Genomic DNA, 19,668 nt, shown 5'->3' with positions numbered 1-19,668 from the left:
TATAAGCCATATCACATGATATTTGTCTTTCTCTGTCTGACTTACTTCACTTAGTGTGATAATCTCCAGGTCCATCCACATTGCTGCAACTGGCATTATTTCATTCTTTTTCATGGCTGGGTAATATTCCACTGTATATATGTGCCACATCTTCTGTATTCCATTCATCTGTTGATGGACATTTAGGTGCTTCCATGTCCTGGCTATTGTAAACAGCGCCGCAATGAACATGGGGGTGCATGTATCTTTTAGAACCATGGTTTTCTCCGGATATATGCCCAGGAGTGGGATTGCAGGATCATATGCAACCATGTTCTTCAGGAAGATAACCTTGTTAAATCTCCATCCTGCTTTCCAGATGTTAGTCCAGGAACTTGGGCCTCACCTTAGCACATGACATTGCCCTGGCCACGAGGATTGTAGCAAGAATTAATGTGAAATGTGCTAGGGACATTAGGAAAGTTTCCTTGAACTCATAGTTGGTTATCTCACCACTTGCCTGAGAAGGATGTGGGCATGGAGGTGACAAGATAAACAGAAATGGTGCTGATGTCCCCGGGTTAAGTCAGCCCAGAAGCTTGCGTTTCCTCCGCACTTGTAGCTGCAGAAGCCAGTAAGTCTTCCTTGCTGGTTAAGTCGGTGTGAGTTGGACTGTCTTTGCCTGCAGGTGATATGATAGAAGGGGCATCTCCAGACTTCACTCACACCACCGCTCCTCCAGACCTTTCGATGTTCTTATGAGACAGACAATTGGGAAACTGCTTAATGCATTTATTTTTTTTTATAGAGTATTAGTTCAGAACCCTGTTGGTTGCAAGTGACAAGAGTGGATTTTAGCTATCTTACACAAAAGAAAGAACTTTCTGGAAAATCAGGACACATCACAGAATCCAAGGACTGAGCCCCCACTGGGCATCAGGAATAAACTAAAGCCTGAAGCACTGTAGAGAATCCAAGGTCTTCCTCATTCTCCATGTCTCTCCAGTGCTTCTGCATTTTTCTTACTGCCAAAGGCTTTCTCTATTCTGCAGTCCACGATGAAGAACATAATGACACAAAGCTTCAGAATTTTACAAGTTACAGCCAATGCAGAGAGGAACTGATTCATTTTCTCTCCCTTCCACCCTCCCTCCCTCCCTCCCTTCTCTATATTTTGAAATCTCTCTGCCCGAATTTTGAAATGCCTCTGGAACAGAATTCTCAGCCCAGCTTCGGTCAGGTAGCCATCCCTGAACTAATAAACAGTGGCGGGGGGCTTCCCTGGTGGCGCAGTGGTTAAGAATCCACCTGCCAATGCTGGGGACACGGGTTCGAGCCCTGGTCCGGGAAGATCCCACATGCTGCGGAGCAGCGAAGTCCGTGCGCCACAGCTACTGAGCCTGCTCTCTAGAGCCCGTGAGCCACAACTACTGAGCCCACACGCCACAACTACTGAAGCCCTTGCACCTAGAGCCGGTGCTCTGCAACAAGAGAAGGCACCGCAATGAGAAGCCCGCGCATCACAACAAAGGGTAGCCCCCGCTTGCCACAATTAGAGAAAGCCCGCACACAGCAACGAAGACTCAACGCAGCCAAATAAATAAAAAAATACAAATAAAGTAAAAAACAAAACAAAACAAAAACAGTGGAGGGTGGCTGGGGGCGGGGTGTTGGGTGCAAGGTCATTTCTAGGAAAGTGGTTACTCTTGCTAAACCGAAAAGATATAGTAGGTGGAGACAACAATAAACGGAAAAGAAGTTGCCAGCGATATTCCAATGAATAATGAAAGGGAATGCAAGAAAATGAAAGCAGTTTTACCAGGACTATGGGATTATTTATGAAGTTATTCTCTTAAATTCTGTACTTTAGAACAGAAAACATAGAACAGCAATTAAACTGAAACTTCATTGTCATACAGACCCGTGTCTACCTTCCAGCTCCACAACTTAACAAGCTGCATGGTCTTATGCCAGTTATTTAAGTTCACATGGAGGTAGTAATAAGAGTGAAGGATGAAATGAGCTAAACTATGTAATGTACTTCGGTTTAAGAGTGAAGGATGAAATGAGCTAAACTATGTAATGTACTTCGCACTTTAACGGCACATGGTAAGTGCCTCATAAGTAGTAGCTAACGTTATTTATGAATTTTCTTTTTTGGGGGGGGGGGTGGGGGTACGCGGGCCTCTCACTGTTGTGGCCTCTCCCGTTGCGGAGCACAGGCTCCAGACGCTCAGGCTCAGCGGCCATGGCTCACGGGCCCAGCCGCTCCGTGGCATGTGGGATCTTCCCAGACCGGGGCACGAACTCGTGTCCCCTGCATCGGCATGCGGACTCTCAACCACTGCGCCACCAGGGATGAATTTTCTTTAACTGATTAAAATACCACTTCAACACAAATCAAAAGTGGAAAAGGGAGGAGATTTCTGCTGTTTTGTCTGAAAACCAAGTCATAACTCATTGGTACTGGGGAAAACAGTCTTTGCTAGGGCCTGTGGGTTAGACCGCCCCAGTGGCTTCCTCTACCTTGGAGGTCAGCGGTTCACGAGATATGGAGTCTGCAGCCCCGCCCTGCTGTATCGGAATTTTTCCACAGGGGATTTGACAATAACAGAACCATTAGCAAAATCTCCTTGAGAGCCATCTGGCATTGATTTTTCCACTGTTGCCTGAAGGAGTACTCTCCAGAGCCTGAAAGTGAAGGAAACACTGATCCTTCTCTTACCTCTGCAACTGCCGACCTAGAATCCCCTGATTTTTCTGTATTCTCTTTGACACAGAGACAAGCTAGGAGGCCACCGCTATGCCATAGAAAAGGCCATTATTTCTGAGTTAGGCCCCGGGCACAGTGGTTCAGTTTACAATTCGTGTTTAGTTTTTATTCTTGTAAGTTTTATGGTTAGGATAGGATTAACTCATAATTAATGTCAATTTTATATTATTCTAACATAAAAATTTTCCATTTAAATTTTGCTTGTCCTTTGCATTACTGCTACTCTACCATCACTATTGATAACTTCAGTTTTTGACCAACCTTTTGGCTACTCATTCTTATCTGGCAGTGGAGTTCCAGATGATTCTCTGAAGCAAATCTAATAAAGCAGTATTTCCATTAAATCTTTTGAGTGTGTTAGTTTATGTATTGCAGTTACCAGTTGTAAATACAAAGGTTAAATATAAGGCCAATATAGAGCTGCTTATTTCTCTTTTTTTGAGTGGAATCATGTTTGATTAGACTCATATGTAAATTTTATTTAAAAAATTGAGAAACTATTGGTGTGTTTCTTTTTTTAATTAATTTTTATTGGAGTATAGTTGATTTACAATGTTGTGTTAGTTTCTGCTGTACAGCAAAGTGAATCAGCAATACATATACATATATCCACTCTTTTTTAGATTCTATTCCCATATAGGTCATTACAGAGTATTGAGTAGAGTTCCCTGTGCTATACAGTATGTCCTTATTATCTTTTTTTTTTCCGGTACGCGGGCCTCTCACTGTTGGGGCCTCTCCCTTTGCGGAGCACAGGCTGCGCAGGCTCAGCGGCCATGGCTCACGGGCCCAGCCGCTCCACGGCTTGTGGGATCTTCCCGGACCAGGGCACGAACCCGTGTCCCCTGCATCGGCAGGCGGACTCTCAACCACTGCACCACCAAGGAAGCCCATTATTATCTATTTTATATATAGTAGTGTGTATGTGTCAATCCCAGTCCCCCAGTTTATCTCTCCTTCCCCATTACCCTCCATAAGTTTGTTTTCTACATCTGTGACTCGATTTCTGTTTTGTAAATAGGTTCACTTGTACCGTTTTTTAAGATTCCACATATAAGCGATATCATATGATTGATATGTTTCTGATCACTAAAACAAAAAAAAATGCTCACTAGACCCTCATTGGCATTTTAATGGTGACTGGTTTTACATATTGGAAGGGAAGCCAGTTTTATACTGGGACCAATAAAAGAAGAAAATAGGCCAATACAATTCATTAGAGGTATATACATACACTACAAAACAATTGTGGCACATTCTTAACATGCTGGATCGAATTGCCTGGTGCTCTGAAGAAGGACTTATGGATTTAAGTTAATTCTCTTTGTATGATCTTTTATATAAATCTTGGATATTGTGCTTTTAATAAATTTCCATTTACAGTGATGATATGTTATTTTGGTGTACTCCAACTGAAGTTGGAGAACTGCTACACTTTTAATAATCCCAGTTGAAGTCTTAAAATTAATAAACTTACTCCAGTGTCCATTGGTCCACAACACCTCTTCTTTCAACATATGCTGTTAACTGTAAAGGGACACAAAGTGACCCCACCCAGCCAGCACCTCAGCACCTAACCTGTCCGGGCACCATCTGGAAAAAGGCTCTGTGTATCTAGTACGGCACCTGGAGAGTTGCTTCACGGCATGTCCTTATCCTGGCCCAGGGGTATGCGCCTAATTCCCAGGTGGACCGTGTCTTTCCACCCTGTCCCACTTTTCCTATTGCTTGTGCAAGAGATCAGAAGACCAAATACAAACAGAGGAGGGAAAAGAGGAACACAAGCACTGCATAAAACGTATTTATTCTAGCACTTTCTTATAGACAGTAGTTGTTTACTTCAACATCTGAGGCCACCACTGGTCTTTCACATGGTGCAACTGATATGGATTTGGATATAATGTCAAAAAAATGACACCCACAACCTTTACTGCTATGCTATTTTTTAAGAGGAGAAGTTGTTCTTCAGTTTGAGGCACAGAAAAAGAGCTCTTACCATTAATTTTCCCAGAAATTTCTTCATAAAATTCATACAGTAGCTGTTGTTGCCACTCCAGATCATTGGAGTTTAACCTCTACCGTAATTTCTGTGTCTCTTTTTCAACTGACGTACCTTTCAAATTGTGAGGGCATAAGCTAGAAATAAATGGTGTGTTAGGCCTATTTGTATGCTTGAGTTGTCCATTTGTAAAGTGGGAATAACAAAGTTTACACCTGCTTTATTCTAGGGACATCTTTAATACTGTAAGATATTTTCAGTTACCTATGTTATGCCTTAAAAAAAATCAAGTCTGTTTTCACCATATCCTATATTATTTTCTGGATTTGGGAACTCAGAGTGTCAACCTAAGGAAACAAACAGCATAAATAAAACAGACTCAGTCCTACCTGTATAGCTGACGCTATAATGGGAAAAACCTGACACCTGTAGCCTTGTGTAGTAACCACAAACATAGACTTAGGAGGCTGAGCTATGTGGTGCCAAACTCTGGCTCTGCCACATGGCAATTGTTCGACTTTGGACAAGTTACTCTCTTAGCCTAAATTTTGAAAAGGGGATCAGAAAGAAATGTGTCATTGAAACATTCAACTATACACACATATGTGTATAAACGCACATGTATGTATATGAATGTATACATGGCTTAATTGTTATAATACTGACATATACATACATCCATATATGTACTTGGCATTAAACATTGTGCATGATTTGTAGTAATCAATCAAAATAGTATCTGTTGTTATCTTTACTATCTTCTAGCTTAAAGACTTCCATAATGGGAGCATATTTATATACACTCATGTGTACCAATAAAGTATATTTTTGCCTTCCCCAGGTGAAAAGACACCTTTCTGCTTTTATCACAGAAAGCAATCACATTTTTTTGGAATTAAAGCCTGAAGCATTGACATTATTCTGTGATAAAAGATGGATAGTTGTGTTCGTAATAGAAGAATATTCAATGGCAAATTGTTGCTGTTGTGCAAAATCACAAAGAGATCTTATATTTGTAAGCAATTAATCATGGACTACTTTGTTAATATTGCTTCTAATTTTGTTTTAAACTACTATTTAAATCATTTATTGTTACTTATCTTTTCATCATTGTGACCTTGCCTCCCCAAATAGACTATGTCGCTTATAAATGTGCCAATGCTTTCCGAGTACTTAATGCCTTAATTTTTCTATCAAATGTGTCCATTTGAAATGTTGAAGGATGCAGTGTAACTGCTTTCACTTCACTGGAAATCAGTTTACTAATCTGCAAAATGAGAGAACTGGGTCAGAAACCCTCTATGGTCCTTTCCCATTCTAGGCATGCCACGATTTCATGTTCATTGAAGTAGAACACCCCAAACGTGGATTTGGTTCAAACATTACTCAGTTGTGCTGTCCACTGAAAGTTACAGAAATATTTCACCGAGTTATTCCTGGAGTCAGACAGCATGTTTTGAGAGTTTGCTGTAATGTGACTGTCCATGGTTGCAGAAAATGGCAATGGTCAGAAAGGCACGGGGACAGCTGCCCCTAACACGCTACCTGGGAAACCTAGCAACAAACAGCAGTGAGATTGCTTAGCAGGAAAACTGAGGACAATATTCAAGTATGAAAAACCAATTATGCTGAAACCAGAGACGAAGATTTAGGACCTTACCTGGGGGGGAACTCATAGGTCTTTCATTCAGCAAAACTTCATTTGTGATGGTGTTCTTCTCCCTTTAAGAAGAGAATCGTGCCTCATTGTACCATCAAATGACACTTCAGATTGTGGAGGTGTGCTAACACCATTCAGATTCACATGTCGGATGCCCGTATTGCTGATGAACACTATGAATCTTTATTACTCTCGATAGGTTTATAGGTAGGAATTTTTAAATTGTCTTTGTAAATACAGAGATATGTATGTTTCGGTGCCATGGTATTTACCAGTGTAATTTCATCCAGTATTGAGGAGGCAGGGTCAAGGTGGTGGACAGATTACATTAGCAATGCATGTAAGTAACTCTCTCCTGGAAACTGACATCTCTGCTGTTGTCAAAGTAACCCAGAGGATCTGCTGCTTGCCCATGATGTGGAACCACATTTCTCAAGGAATGGTCCATTGACCCCCTGCATCAGAACTAGCTGGGGGACTGTTAAAAATGCAGCTTCCATAGCTCACTCCTGGCTCCCTGAATTGAAATACCTTGGAGTGAGGCCATTTCAATAAACTCATCAGGTGATTCTGATGCTACATAATGTTCGAGAACCCTTGACATGAACAGAGTGACTTGTCAAAATCGCAGTATGGCCATTTCACTCTTCTACCTAACCTCCTAACTGGCTCCGCTAAGCCACAGAAGCAAGTTGAAATTTTTTCACCTGTCAAATACAGCTTTCATGATACAACCTCTGCCTAGGTCTCTGGTTTTTTTCTCTCCTTACCGCCTGCTGTGTGCTTAAAATTGCAGCAACAGAACTGCTTGTAGACTCGAACACAGCATGCTGCTGCTTGCCTCCTTATCTGTGCTCACCAGGTCCTCTCTCTGGAATGCTCTGCCCTTCTGTCTTTTATTCCAGATTCCCTCTATTTGGAATGCTCTTTCTTTCTCCTCCCCTTCATTACATTCCACCTGGGCTAAGTCAGCACCAATAATGATCTTTCTCTGTATAGATTGGTCTTATCATCTTGAGTAACAAAAGTAATGCTGTTTTTCTGTCCATCTTACCTACTTGGCCATGAAAGGCCTTGAGAACGCAGAATAAATATGTAAGTGAGTTTGGTGGCAAGCAACAGAACTCAACTCAATAAATTAATCAAGAAAAAAGAGGAAGCACTGGTAAGATACTGCATAGCTAGGAGATAAATAGGAAGTGTGTCAACTGTACTTAGGAAGGACAGACACCAGGGAAGCTGCAGATCCCAGCAACAGGAACTCCTACTCAGGACAGGGGAGGGCAATGAGGGCTACAAAGCAGACATATGATTGGTGGCCCCACTGAGGTCATGTGAGATGAAAAGTCAATTCCTCCAAAGGAAGAGGATGTGGTACTGTTACTGAAAAAGGTTAGGAGATACTGGGCAGACAAAAACAACAGCTTCCACTCCATTGATTCTTTTTTTTTTTTTAATACATAAATCTATTTATTTATTTATTTATGGCTGTGTTGAATCTTTGTTGCTGCGTGTGGGCTTTCTCTAGTTGAGGCAAGCGGGGGCTACTCTTCATTGCGGTGCGCAGGCTTCTCATTGCGGTGGCTTCTCTTGTTGCAGAGCACAGGCTCTAGGCGCGTGGGCTTCAGTAGTTGTGGCACAAGGGCTCAGTAGTTGTGGCTCGTGGGCTCTAGAGCACAGGCTTAGTAGTTGTGACGCACGGGCTTAGTTGCTCCACGGTATGTGGGATCTTCCTGGACCAGGGATTGAACCCATGTCCCCTGCACTGGCAGGTAGATTCTTAACCACTGCACCACCTGGGAAGTCCTTCCATTGAGTCTTGCTCCTGCTTGTGTCCCCAGAGTCTAGTGAGGAGCGTGACACCCGGTAGGCTCTCCTTGGATGTTTGCTGAATAAACAAAGCCAGAGATAACTAACATTTATTTAATACTACCTGCCAGGCAATGAGCAAGGGTTTCAACATTATTGCATTTGACCTCTCACAACAGTTCTACAAGTAAACATTATCTGTGTTTTGAAAATGAGGAAACGAAATCAAAGAAGTAACTTGCCAAAATCACTCAGCAAGAGAAAGAGCTAGGACCTTGAACATGTACTGCACTGCCTTCCCCCAGTGAGAAATATATAATGCTTTTTCTTCATAAGAAGTATAACATTTCTTTTTTCAACAATATCCCTGTTTAGTTAACAGTGTCTTAGAGATACCTCCCATGTTATCCCAGGGAAGGCCAGTATTGCATAGTGGTTAAATTCGTAGGTACTGAGAGAGATTTCCTGGTTTGGACTCCCAGCTCTGCTTTTTACCATGAATGTGATCTGAGGCAAGTTTTTAACCTATCTGCACCTCTGTTTCTCTGGAAAATCAGGAGGACAAAATTAGCTACCTATGTCATAGGATTACCTCAAGGATCAAATTAGTTACTATATATAAAGCATTTAGCTTAATACCTGATATATAGTTAAGTGCTATAAAATTTTGCTTGTTCTTTTTATTACTGCATTGCCTTCCACAGAATGTGTGTACCATAATATATTTAATCATTCCCCATGGAAATTTTGTTAGCTGCATAGTTTTGATATTATAGACAATGCTTCAAAGAACATTTCTGTTTGTATCTCCTTGTTATATGTTTGTCTACACATTAGTTCAACGATTAGAATTATTGAGTTAAAGGGTGTATGTATGTTAAAATTAATTTTTATCTATTACAGTGCATATACAGCACAAATATCAAAATATGCAGAAGATCATGCAATAAAATTACTTCTTCCCATTCTTGCTCCCCAGCAACCAATTAGTTCCCCTCCCTTAAGGCAATCACACTTATTCATTCCTTGTGTATAGTTTTAAGGATATTAGTATGCATATGCCAGTACAAATACGTGTGTGTGTATGTATGTGTGGATGCATGCATATGGGCTTTAAAAAATATAAATGATAGTATTCAATACATACAGTTGTGCTCCTAAAGCCTTTTTCACAGCAATATATGTTGGAGAGCTTCCTTTGAGGAGAGTTACAGAGTTGCTCTTCTTTTTTAAAGACTGCATAGTATTCCATTGTAAAGATGTACCATAATGTATTTAATCACTCTTGTATTGGTAGACATTCAAAGTATTTCTAATATTTTGCTATTACAAACAGTACTATAATAGACATCCCTGTCTTTTCACCCACATGCATTTTTAAAATGAAACACTACAAACGGGCCTAAAAATGGCAAGCTGCACGTTTTTTGGGGGTGGGGAGATGGCTGCGTTGGGTCTTTGTTGCTGTGTGCGGGCTTTCTCCAGTTGCGGCGAGCAGGGAACTACTCTTCCTTGCAGTGCGTGAGCTTCTCATTGCGGTTGCTTCTCTTGTTGCGGAGCACGGGCCCCAGGCATGTGCGGGCTTCAGTAGTTGTGGCTCGAGGGCTCTAGAGCGCAGGCTAGTTGCTCCGTGGCATGTGGGATCTTCCAGGACTAGGGTTCGAGCCCCTGTCCCCTGCACTGGCAGGTGGATTCTTAACCACTGCACCACCAGGGAAGTCCAAGCTGCACATTTTTAAATGGTGCTTTATCTGTTTGTTAAGTAAATTTACCATACTTTACAAAAACATTTTCCTATTATGGACATTTAGATTTCCTCTAAGTTTCCGGTATGAACAATAAACTTCAAAGAATATAGAGACGTCTTTCTCATATCTTCAGCACTACTTAAAATTGTAAATTCATTTCTTTTCATTACTCCTGGAAGGAACTAAGTAAGGAAAGTATGTATTTTTTCTGGCAATTTTATTCTCCTTTTAATTTAGTGAGAGATTCATCAGCCTTCTTGATACCAGAGATGTTGATTATAAGGCTTTCAAATTTCTTTTGTACTAACCTATACTTCTGATGCCTTTCAGGGCCTAGAGTCTGGATTGTAAATTCATTCTCTGGCTGATTCCTCCATCATCATCATCATCATCATTACTGTCAATTTTATAAGTCTATTAAGAGCCTTATAAATAATATCAGATGTTTAATTTTCATCTATCCTCCCAGGTCCCAGTTTCCTGCCTTAATTTATCTAATTTTTGTCTTATTCTTTTCTAAGATTCTTAGTACTTCTCATCTCTACACAAGTGCCTTAGTGAAAAACACACGGATTTTAAAACAAAAGATCTGGTATTAAAGTATGGGTCTGCCACATATTTGCTACGTGACCTTTGCTAAGTTACATTCTCTGAGCCTATAAAATGGGAACATATAATATCTATCTTGTGAAATTAGTATTGAATCACATATATAAAGATAAATACATGTATCAGCTCCTACACGCAAGGCTCCTCCTACACTTCACATTCATTATGTCTACTCTTAGAGTAGCCGCCACAGGAGAAATAGGAAGGCCAATACCGCAGACTATGAGAAAATCAAGGAGATGATAGTATGAGATGGATGTGGTGTAGAAAGTCACCAAACTAAGACCTGAGATTTGAATTAGAGGAGCTGAGAGTTGTGGGTGTTGGTAGGAAGTGTTCAAACAGAGCAAAAAAGCATGTATAAAGGCGCTGAGGTCAGAAAGAGCTTGGTACAGTCAAGAAATTATAAGAAGTAGAGACATTTAGGACCATACAGAATAAGGGAGAGAATGATAGCAGATGGGGCCCACAATGGTATTTTGGGAGGCCCTATTGTTGGCCCATCCAATTTCCTTATCTTCTTCTTTCCCAGGAAAGAACCCCTAATTGTATTGGTCAGACAACTGAAGAGCCAAGCCCGGTGGAGTATATTATGAGTTAGAGTACCCTCATTATCCTCTGCCGGTGACTGGTTTAAGAACCATCATGGGGCCCAGTTTAGACAAATAGGATATAAGGGGAAGTCTGCAGAAGAAGGCCCCTAGGAAGTGTTTTCCTCCCACTTTAAAAGAAGAAGGAGCTAATAGAAGGAAACTTTATCTTTCCTTTCTGTTTTTGGAGATGGTTGTGTGTAGATGTGATTATTGGAGCACTTTCTGCCATCCTGCCATGAGGAAGACACTACTGATACACTGGGGATGGCAAAGCTGAGACCTTAAGGACATCTTTAACTGCTGAGCCAACTCCGGAACTGCTTCGCTCTGGACTAATTTACATATTAGATAATAAATACCCTTATTGATTAAGGCGCATTCAGTTGAATTTCTATTCCCTGCTGCTGAAGGTATTCTACTGATTATAGTTATGGAAGGAGTAAGATCATGGAGAGCTTCGTAGATCATGCTAAGTATTTGAAATGTAATCCTAAGAGTTATGGAGAACCACTTAAGTCTTTTGAGCATGGAGTGACACAAGATAGGATATCTTTTCAAAAGGTCACTTTAGTTGCGATGTGGATAATAGACTGGACAGTGGCAATTGTGGATGCAGGTGGAGCAGATAGGAACTATTGCAACAGGTCACACAAGAGAACACAGTGGTTTAAAGTAAGTGGTGGCTGGCCATGGGAATAGAGAAAAATGAAACAATTCAAGAACTGTTGAGAGATATATTGGAGGCAGAACTGTGATTGGGATTGATTCAATGTGAGTGAAGACGAGGAAGAAATCAAAGATGGCTCCCAGGTGTCTGGACTGAGCTACTAGGTAGATTATGATGCCATTTACTAAGAGAGGAATAAACAACTGGAGGTAGAACAGGTGGGAAGTCACAATAATGAGTTCATTGTTGGCGGTGTTGAGTTGAAGGTGCCTGAAGCAACCAGGTGATTATATCAAGCAAGCAGGTGGGCATTTGAGTGCCTAGAGGAAAGATAAAGAGTTTGGAATCTAGATGGTAACAGAATCTATGTGATTTTTGAGATTCTTAGGTAGGGAATGAGTGATCAGAAGGGAAAAGGTCCCAAGACAGAATCCTACGATCCCTAGCACTTAGCTTTTCCATGGAGCAGGCGAGTCCAGTGAAGGAGACTGAGAAAGAAGAGCCAGAAAGAAAGAAGGAAAGCCAAAGCATGTTTCTACAAGGAGGGAGCAGTCAGCACTGACAAATGCAGTTGAGAGGTGAAGCAAGAAAAGGACTGAAAGGAGTCTATTCGATTTATCCACATAAAAGCCACCCACCACTGACACTGATGACGAAGCAGTTTTTGGACAGATAAAGTGGTCAGCTCAGAACCCAGGTTAGATGGCATAAGGATGGAGTAATTAAGAAATGAAGACCTAAAAAGTAGAGAATCAGGTCAAGAAATTTGGCCTTAAAGAAGACATAGTGTAGGAGCTGAGGGAAATGTGGGACCAAGGGAAGGTTTTTGTTTATCTTTTACAGGTAGCAATAGCTATCTTTCCTTCACTCCTATACCCAATTCATTAGCAAGCCCATTTAGGTCTTTGTCTAAAACCTGTCCATTTCTCACCTACTACCCAGATGACTCCCTGGTTCGGGCCATTATTATCCTCACTTGGATTCATTCAGTAGCCTCCTAACTGGTTTCTCTGCTTCCATTCTTATTTTGTTCCTGTCTTTTCCAAACCACACAGCAGTGGAATTAAATCAAACATGGCACCTGGAATAAAACCCAACTCTTGGTCTTGCCCTGTAAGACTGGGTATGATCAGGACCGTCTGCTACCTCATCTCATGCCATTTACACCCCTGGTCCCTCATGCTCCAGCCCCACACCCTGGTTTTTGTTGTTGTTGTTCTTGCCTTGCTCACTGTTCCCAGAGCTTAGCAAGCTTCTTCCTAAATCTCTGAGTGGCTGACTCCTTTTCATTATTCATGACTCTGCTCAAATGTCACCGCATCCAAGAAGTCTTCCCTGACCTTCTTACCCTCCCCGCCTCCATCCTCACTCCCTGTTTTATCTTCTTTTTGGCTCTTATCAGCTGAAATGAACTTGTTCATTTATTTATTTATTGTTGATTACTTATATCTTCTCATTAAAAGTAAAGTCTGGGGAAAACTGGGTGAAGTTTATAGGATTGTTATGTATTATTGTTTGTGTGTATTGCATATGCATATTATGTATTACCATGGATTTTTTTAAATAAAAAGAGCGTGGGGCTTCACTGCTGGCGCAGTGGTTGAGAGTCCGCCTGCCGATGCAGGGGACACGGGTTCGTGCCCCGGTCCGGGAAGATCCCACATGCCGCGGAGCGGCTGGGCCCGTGAGCCATGGCCGCTGAGCCTGTGCGTCCAGAGCCTGTGCTCCGCAACGGGAGAGGCCACAACAGTGAGAGGCCCGCGTACAGCAAAAATAAATAAATAAAAATAAAAGAGCATGAATTTATATCTCCAAAAAAAAAAATGTTTTTAAAGTAAGTTCTGTGAGAACTGGGATTTTGTTGGCTTGTTGGGAACTGTGTCCCCATCACCAGAAAGGAGTCTGGCATGCAGTGGGCATTAAAGCCTTATTAAATGTGTGAATTAATAAATGCTATATTTGGTCATAAATATTCAAAAGAGGATGGAGAGGGGAATACAAACAACAGCAGGAGATTCTAAGGCGACGAAACTGGACGGGGTGGGGGTCGGGAGGGTCCTAGGATTTTAGCACTAGAATCCCTGTCCTCGCGGTAGGATTCGAATCCAGGTCCCAGAACTCTTTCCACTACTGCATGCTACCTCTCCATTTATGCAGTGTTGATTACATGACGGAAGTGGTGATTAGCACTTTCTTAGGAGACGCTGTAGATCATCTTTGTGGCCTATTATGATTACAACAGTGCAGGACCCATAGGACAACCACCTTACAAATGGGTGTTCTCTGACTGCCTTCAAAGGTGACCACGCCCGCACTTTCATTCACTTGCTACAGTGGTTCGCAAGGAGGAGGCGGGCGATTGCTTGGAAGACTCACTGCCCGCCCAGGTCCTCAGCTCTGCAGTTGAGGTGTCAGGTTTCAATCCTCCCAGGGCCACTGGACGTCGCGGCGTGCCCGGTGCGGCGGCCGCCTCCGCCTCCAAGCCTAGACTTAGGCAGCGAGCGAAGGCTCACTTCAGACGCGCGGCCGCGCACTCGGCCTGCAGCAGACCGAGGCTGGGCCGCGCGGCGGAGGCTGCTTCGGGGCTGCGCTGGCTGCGCGCTCTGGGCGGCGGCGATCGCGGCTGGGCCGGGACTTACTTCCTCTACCGCAGGACAACAAAACAAGCCGGCTGCAGGCACCGGGCTCTTGGCAACGGTCTGGGCCGTAGGCGCAGCGATGGGCTCCGTGCTGAGCAGCGATAGCGGAAAATCCGCGCCCGCCTCGGCCACCCCGCGGGCCCTGGAGCGCAGGGTGGACCCCGAGCTGCCCGTTACGTCCTTCGACTGCTCCGTCTGCCTCGAGGTGTTGCACCACCCCGTCCGGACCCGCTGTGGCCACGTGTAAGTGCCAGGGGAGCTGGGTTTGCGCGCCCACCCCCTGGGGAGGGCGATGTTAGCGGAGCCGTTGGGGATCGGGGGGTTCAGAAGCCGGCGCTTGAAGGAAACTGCTGCAGGGAGAGACCTGGACCCGTCGAGTGCGGACCACGGGGAAAGTGCCCTGTCGGAAGGTAACACAGGATTTCAGGAGGAGAAAACTGCAACAAGCGGGCCCTGCAGCCGCCGTAGAGCCGCCTCCTCCCGCAGCCCAAGTGCGGAGTCCCTGGGACGGGAATTCCGGGCGCGAGAGCCGCGGGGAGCAAGGGCTTGCCGGCTGAGGAGAGTGCGCTTGGCTGGAGAAGCAGCACCCGCCTGGGCCCAAGGCAGGGGCTCCCGCCGAGCGCAGTTCCCACTCCACTCGGTTAATCGGGCGGTGCTTCCTTCTCCGCCCGGAACCGGGGTCGGTTTTGTTTTGCTGGCTCTGTGCACGTGTTCTAGAACGCCCGCAAGGCTGGGCTCTTGAGCAAACAAGGATCTGTGCAAACTCTCCTTCCATCCCCACCTCCCTTTCCCAACACAGACGCCCAAACCCCTCAAAGATCAATCAAACGGGAACGTCCAAGTGACTTGCTGTAGTCGTTAGAGTTGAACAAGCCGCCAGGGCTGGGTCTGCGGCTTGAACGTTACCCCCAAGCCCGTAAATGCAGCAGTTAAAAACACAGCCAACCGAGTGAAGGAGGTTGCAGACTACCTGCCTTACGCACAAACTCCCCACCGCGGTAGGAAGTAGAGATAAAAATAACTGTCTTAGAAACCACGTACACACCAACTAAAACTCGCTGTTAGCGCACATCCGTGGTAGTTTCTAGGAAGAGTTTAAAAACAAAATCCCTTTATAAAATTGGCACGTCCTTAACGTGTGCCTGAGTAGTAGTAGGGGTTGGATCTGTGAGTTTGTGTTCTATTTGCTTAAAAGCTTTCTTCCCGTGGATGCGTGGGTGTGTGACTGTGTGGGTGAGATTGGTGGGGGGCGGGCGGGGGAGGGGATTGCATAGAGCATGAGTGGAAACCCACTTACTGTCTTTTCTGGACCGCCGACTAACTAGTTTGATGAAACCCCGAGGCAGTAAGTGCTTTCTGGCTTACCAGGGAAAAAGAAGTATCATAAATCATGAATGCAAGTGCACAAACCGTCTTTAAAAGGACTTAGGTGGTCCTTGACACCTATAGCCTAGTATCTGAGAAGCAGTTTTCAATACTGAAAAGCCCCCCAGAGAGCCAGGGAGAAAAATCTGCAGCCCACACAATGTTTAAAGAAAAAGTGTCCCTGGGCATTCTTTTGTGGCCATATTTTCAGGGCCTGTTGTTTCAGCTCTGTACTTTAAACTCAAGGCTAATTTAGCTCCTGTCTGATTACTGACGTTGTTTCCCAGCTGTCCAGATGTAGCTCATTGACGTAATTCCTCAAGGCCAAGATGGAAGCTAAGATGTTATTGCGTTATATGAAATACATTGATTAGTTCAGAGCAGTAATAACCTCAGGATACCTAGCCTACATTTAAATTTAGTCTGTATTAGTATTAAGACTTTTAGGTTGCACCAAAGACACACAGTGGGCCTCAAGTCTTGGAAGATTTTCTTTTGTAGAACTGAACTGGGCAGCTTTGCTATTGGAGATTGTTATCTGATTGTTTTCCCTGGTTTGGATTTTGAATGCTATAACTTTGTGCAGTGTTTTGCTTCTGCTAAAGAGAAATATAAATTTGCAAAATGTTGAATCCTTTGTTTAATCTTTTTCTTTGTTAGAGTGAATAGGAAACCAGCAACTGGAAAAATAGTCGTGAAGTAGCACAATAAGGGCTGGACAAATTGCCTTCCCTCACTTTACTGTTCTTTGTTTTGACAAATCTGTGTCCATTGTTCTGGCCAGGGGCAGAATTTCCATATTCCTACTTTTGGCAAATTTACTTGGGCCTCTTCCACTTTGTAAATGTTAACTGGAGTCCCTTCTGCTTTTGGGGATGGTGAGCCTTCCTAACACCGTTTGTACTTCCTAAATGAATTACTCTCTTCCATTGAACTTAAATTGGAAAATGAGGAAATGCAAATGAAACCTCTATATTATCCCATACTTAAGCTTATTTCCAAACTTGCTGAACTAGGTTGTTTATGCCAATTTCTGTTTATAAACTAGTTTCAAGTCAAGCAAGTATAATATGGCAACATACCTTGAATGAATATGTATATATGTATTGTGATGCAGTAAAACTGTGAGAGCTTCATAGCCACTAACCAGCTGTGTAATCACCACTTTGGTTAATCTTTTTGAATCTCAGCTTCTTCATTTGTAAAATAAGGTGAGTAATGGAATTTTTATGAGTACTTAAAGTGTAAAAGTAGCCCATAATATAGGCTCAAAACATTTCTTTTTTTGTTGTTGTTTAACTTTTATTGGAGTATAGTTGATTTACAATATTGTGTTAGTTTCAGGTGTCAAAACATAGTTTCTATTTCCATCGAAGTCATTTTGTAAAGCAAGCAAAAACCCATGAACAGGTTTTATTTCTTTTAAAAAATAATTAATTAATTTACTTTTGGCTGTGCTGGGTCTTCGTTGCTGTGCGCGGGCTTTCCCTAGTTGCGGCGAGCGGGGGCTACTTTTTGTTGTGGTGCACGGGCTTCTCATTCTGTTTTCATTGCGGAGCACATGCTCTAGGTGCTCGGAGTTAGGGAGTTGTGGCTCTCGGGTGCCACAGCGTAGGCTCAGTAGTTGTGGCGCACGGGCTTAGCTTCTCTGCGGCATCTTCCTGGACCAGGGCTCGAACCCGTGTCCCTTGAGTTGGCAGATGGATTCTTAACCACTGCGCCACCAGGGAAGCCCCCAGGTTTTCTTATCTCTATGCTTCTTTTGGAATAAAACTGGGCCACAAAAGGTAAGTCTATGACATTTCCAAGATGTCCCAGATAGCCTTACTTTTAGCTTAGTTCTTTTTTCATTTGGTGGACTTTAATTTAAGAAGTTCCATTTTAATGTCTGTTATTTCAAACTGACGTTATTCATATCTCAGTATCAGTTGTAAAAGTAGATTTGGGGGAAAAGACTTCCTACCTCTGCCTTTTTTCTATTAACAGTGAGCTGGGAAAAGAGGGAGTAGATGAGTTGAAACTGCATAAGGGAAACTAAAACAGAATCTGATTTACATTTAAAAGAAATATTCAAGAAATTTGGTATGGTATATATCGAGGGAGACAAAAGTCGAAGACAGATATACAGGGGGACAGAGTTTAGCTCAGGAGGAAGTTAATGAACTCACAATTAAGCCTGTTGAATGTACACTAGTCTGATAGGGAGACATCTAAATGGAAATGTCCCAGAGGCACTGGGAAAGTGGGTTTAGGGACACAGCTCAAGGCTGGAGCTAAGGGAGTTACCAGAAAGGGTCAAGAGGTTGAGAATGGGCCTAAGAGAGCTAAATACAAACCAGAGCAGACCATACAGTACAAAGAGCCACATCGCCATAGAACTGAGTTGGGTTGAGTTGCTCCAAGTCACAGAATTTGCCATTTTTTTAAATGAAACTGTTGGAGATAATTCTGAAGTGCTTTCTGGTAAATGGATTAAAACGTTCCATTTGTGGTAAAGTATGAGCATCAAATTCATGGTTCTCTAAGTAGAGTCTGAGGGTTTCCTGATGTGTTTTAAACTGACCCAGAAATAGACATCAGTGCTTTCATTCTTTTTTTTTAATTTTAGTATATTTTATTTTATATTAAAATTTTTATTGAGGTAAAATTGACATATAACATTATATTAGTTTCAGGTGTATGGCGTAATGATTCAATTTTTGTAAATATTGCAAAACCACCAAAAGTCTAGTTAACATCTGTCAGAATACATGGTTATAAAATTTTTCTTTCTTGTGATGATAACTTTTAAGATCTACTCTCTTTTTTTCCTAATTAATTAATTTATTTACTTTTGGCTGCGTTGGGTCTTCGTTGCTGCACGCGGGCTTTCTGTAGTTGGGGTGAGCGGGGGCTACTCCTCGTTGCAGTGCACAGGCTTCTCATTGCAGTGTCTTCTCTTGTTGCAGAGCACGGGCTCTAGGCACGCGGGCTTCAGTAGTTGTAGCACACGGGCTCAGTAGTTGTGGTGCATGGGCTTAGTTGCTCCGTGGCATGTGGGATCTTCCCAGACCAGGGATGGAACAGGTGTCCCCTGCATTGACAGGCGGATTCTTAACCACTGTGCCACCAGGGAAGTCCCAAGATCTACTCTCTTAGCATCTTTCAAATAAGCAATACAGTATTATTAACTATAGTCACCATGCTGTATATTACATCCCATGACTTACTTATTTTATAACTCAAAGCTTGTACCTTTTGACTCCCTTTACCCTTTTCACTTACAAAGCCCACAGTGCTTTCATTCTTACAGGAGGTATGCAATCCCAAAGACTTTTTAACCTAAGATTAAAGCTACTTATCCTATTATTTATTATAGATATTTATACATATTTTCTATCAGTGAGGATTCTCCAGAGAAACAACCAATAGGTTATATATAAATATATGGAGAGAGAGAGAAAGAGAGATTGATTTTAAGGAATTGATTTACATTATTGAGGATAATCACTCGACTTGAAGTCAACTGATTATAGATGTTAACCACATCTACAAAATACCTTCACAGCAGCATTTGCTTAAGTGTTGAATTAAACTGAGTACTATAGGCTGGCTAAGTTGATACATAAGACTAACTGTCACATCTTTTCAACAGGCTTTTAAGGGTTATTAAAATCTGGTGATAAAACCAAAAATTAAAAAAAAATTTTAAAAAAAACCCCCAAAATTAGATCATTATCAGGCTTCACTAGAAGACACTTCAGAATTCTCTTAAGAAGCCTGACTATCAGGCAGCCATGCACACACCTACATGTTGCTCAAGCAAACAGTAGGAATCCACAGTTTTC

At 42.6% G+C, this 19,668-nt stretch overlaps 1 protein-coding gene across 4 annotated transcripts in view; it reads left to right on the top strand.

Moving 5' to 3' along the window:
* Nucleotides 1–19,668, top strand: part of RNF125 (ring finger protein 125) — a 109,191-nt gene that overhangs the window by 54,074 nt on the left and 35,449 nt on the right. The window contains exon 1 of one of the 4 annotated variants that reach the window (XM_082853683.1): nt 14,260–14,719. The exons of the other annotated variants lie outside the window; for them this stretch is intronic. Coding sequence (XP_082709809.1) covers nt 14,556–14,719 — 164 coding nt within the window. The 5' untranslated portion in view covers nt 14,260–14,555. Of the gene's footprint in view, nt 1–14,259; nt 14,720–19,668 lie in introns of those variants that run through there. 4 annotated transcript variants of the gene reach the window in all.

The sequence above is a fragment of the Leucopleurus acutus genome, assembly GCF_964270905.1.
Source record: "Leucopleurus acutus genome assembly, chromosome: 13".
NCBI classification, from domain to species: domain Eukaryota; kingdom Metazoa; phylum Chordata; class Mammalia; order Artiodactyla; family Delphinidae; genus Leucopleurus; species Leucopleurus acutus.
Note: the sequence above shows the minus strand (reverse complement) of the source record. Positions and strands in the feature narration are given on the sequence as shown.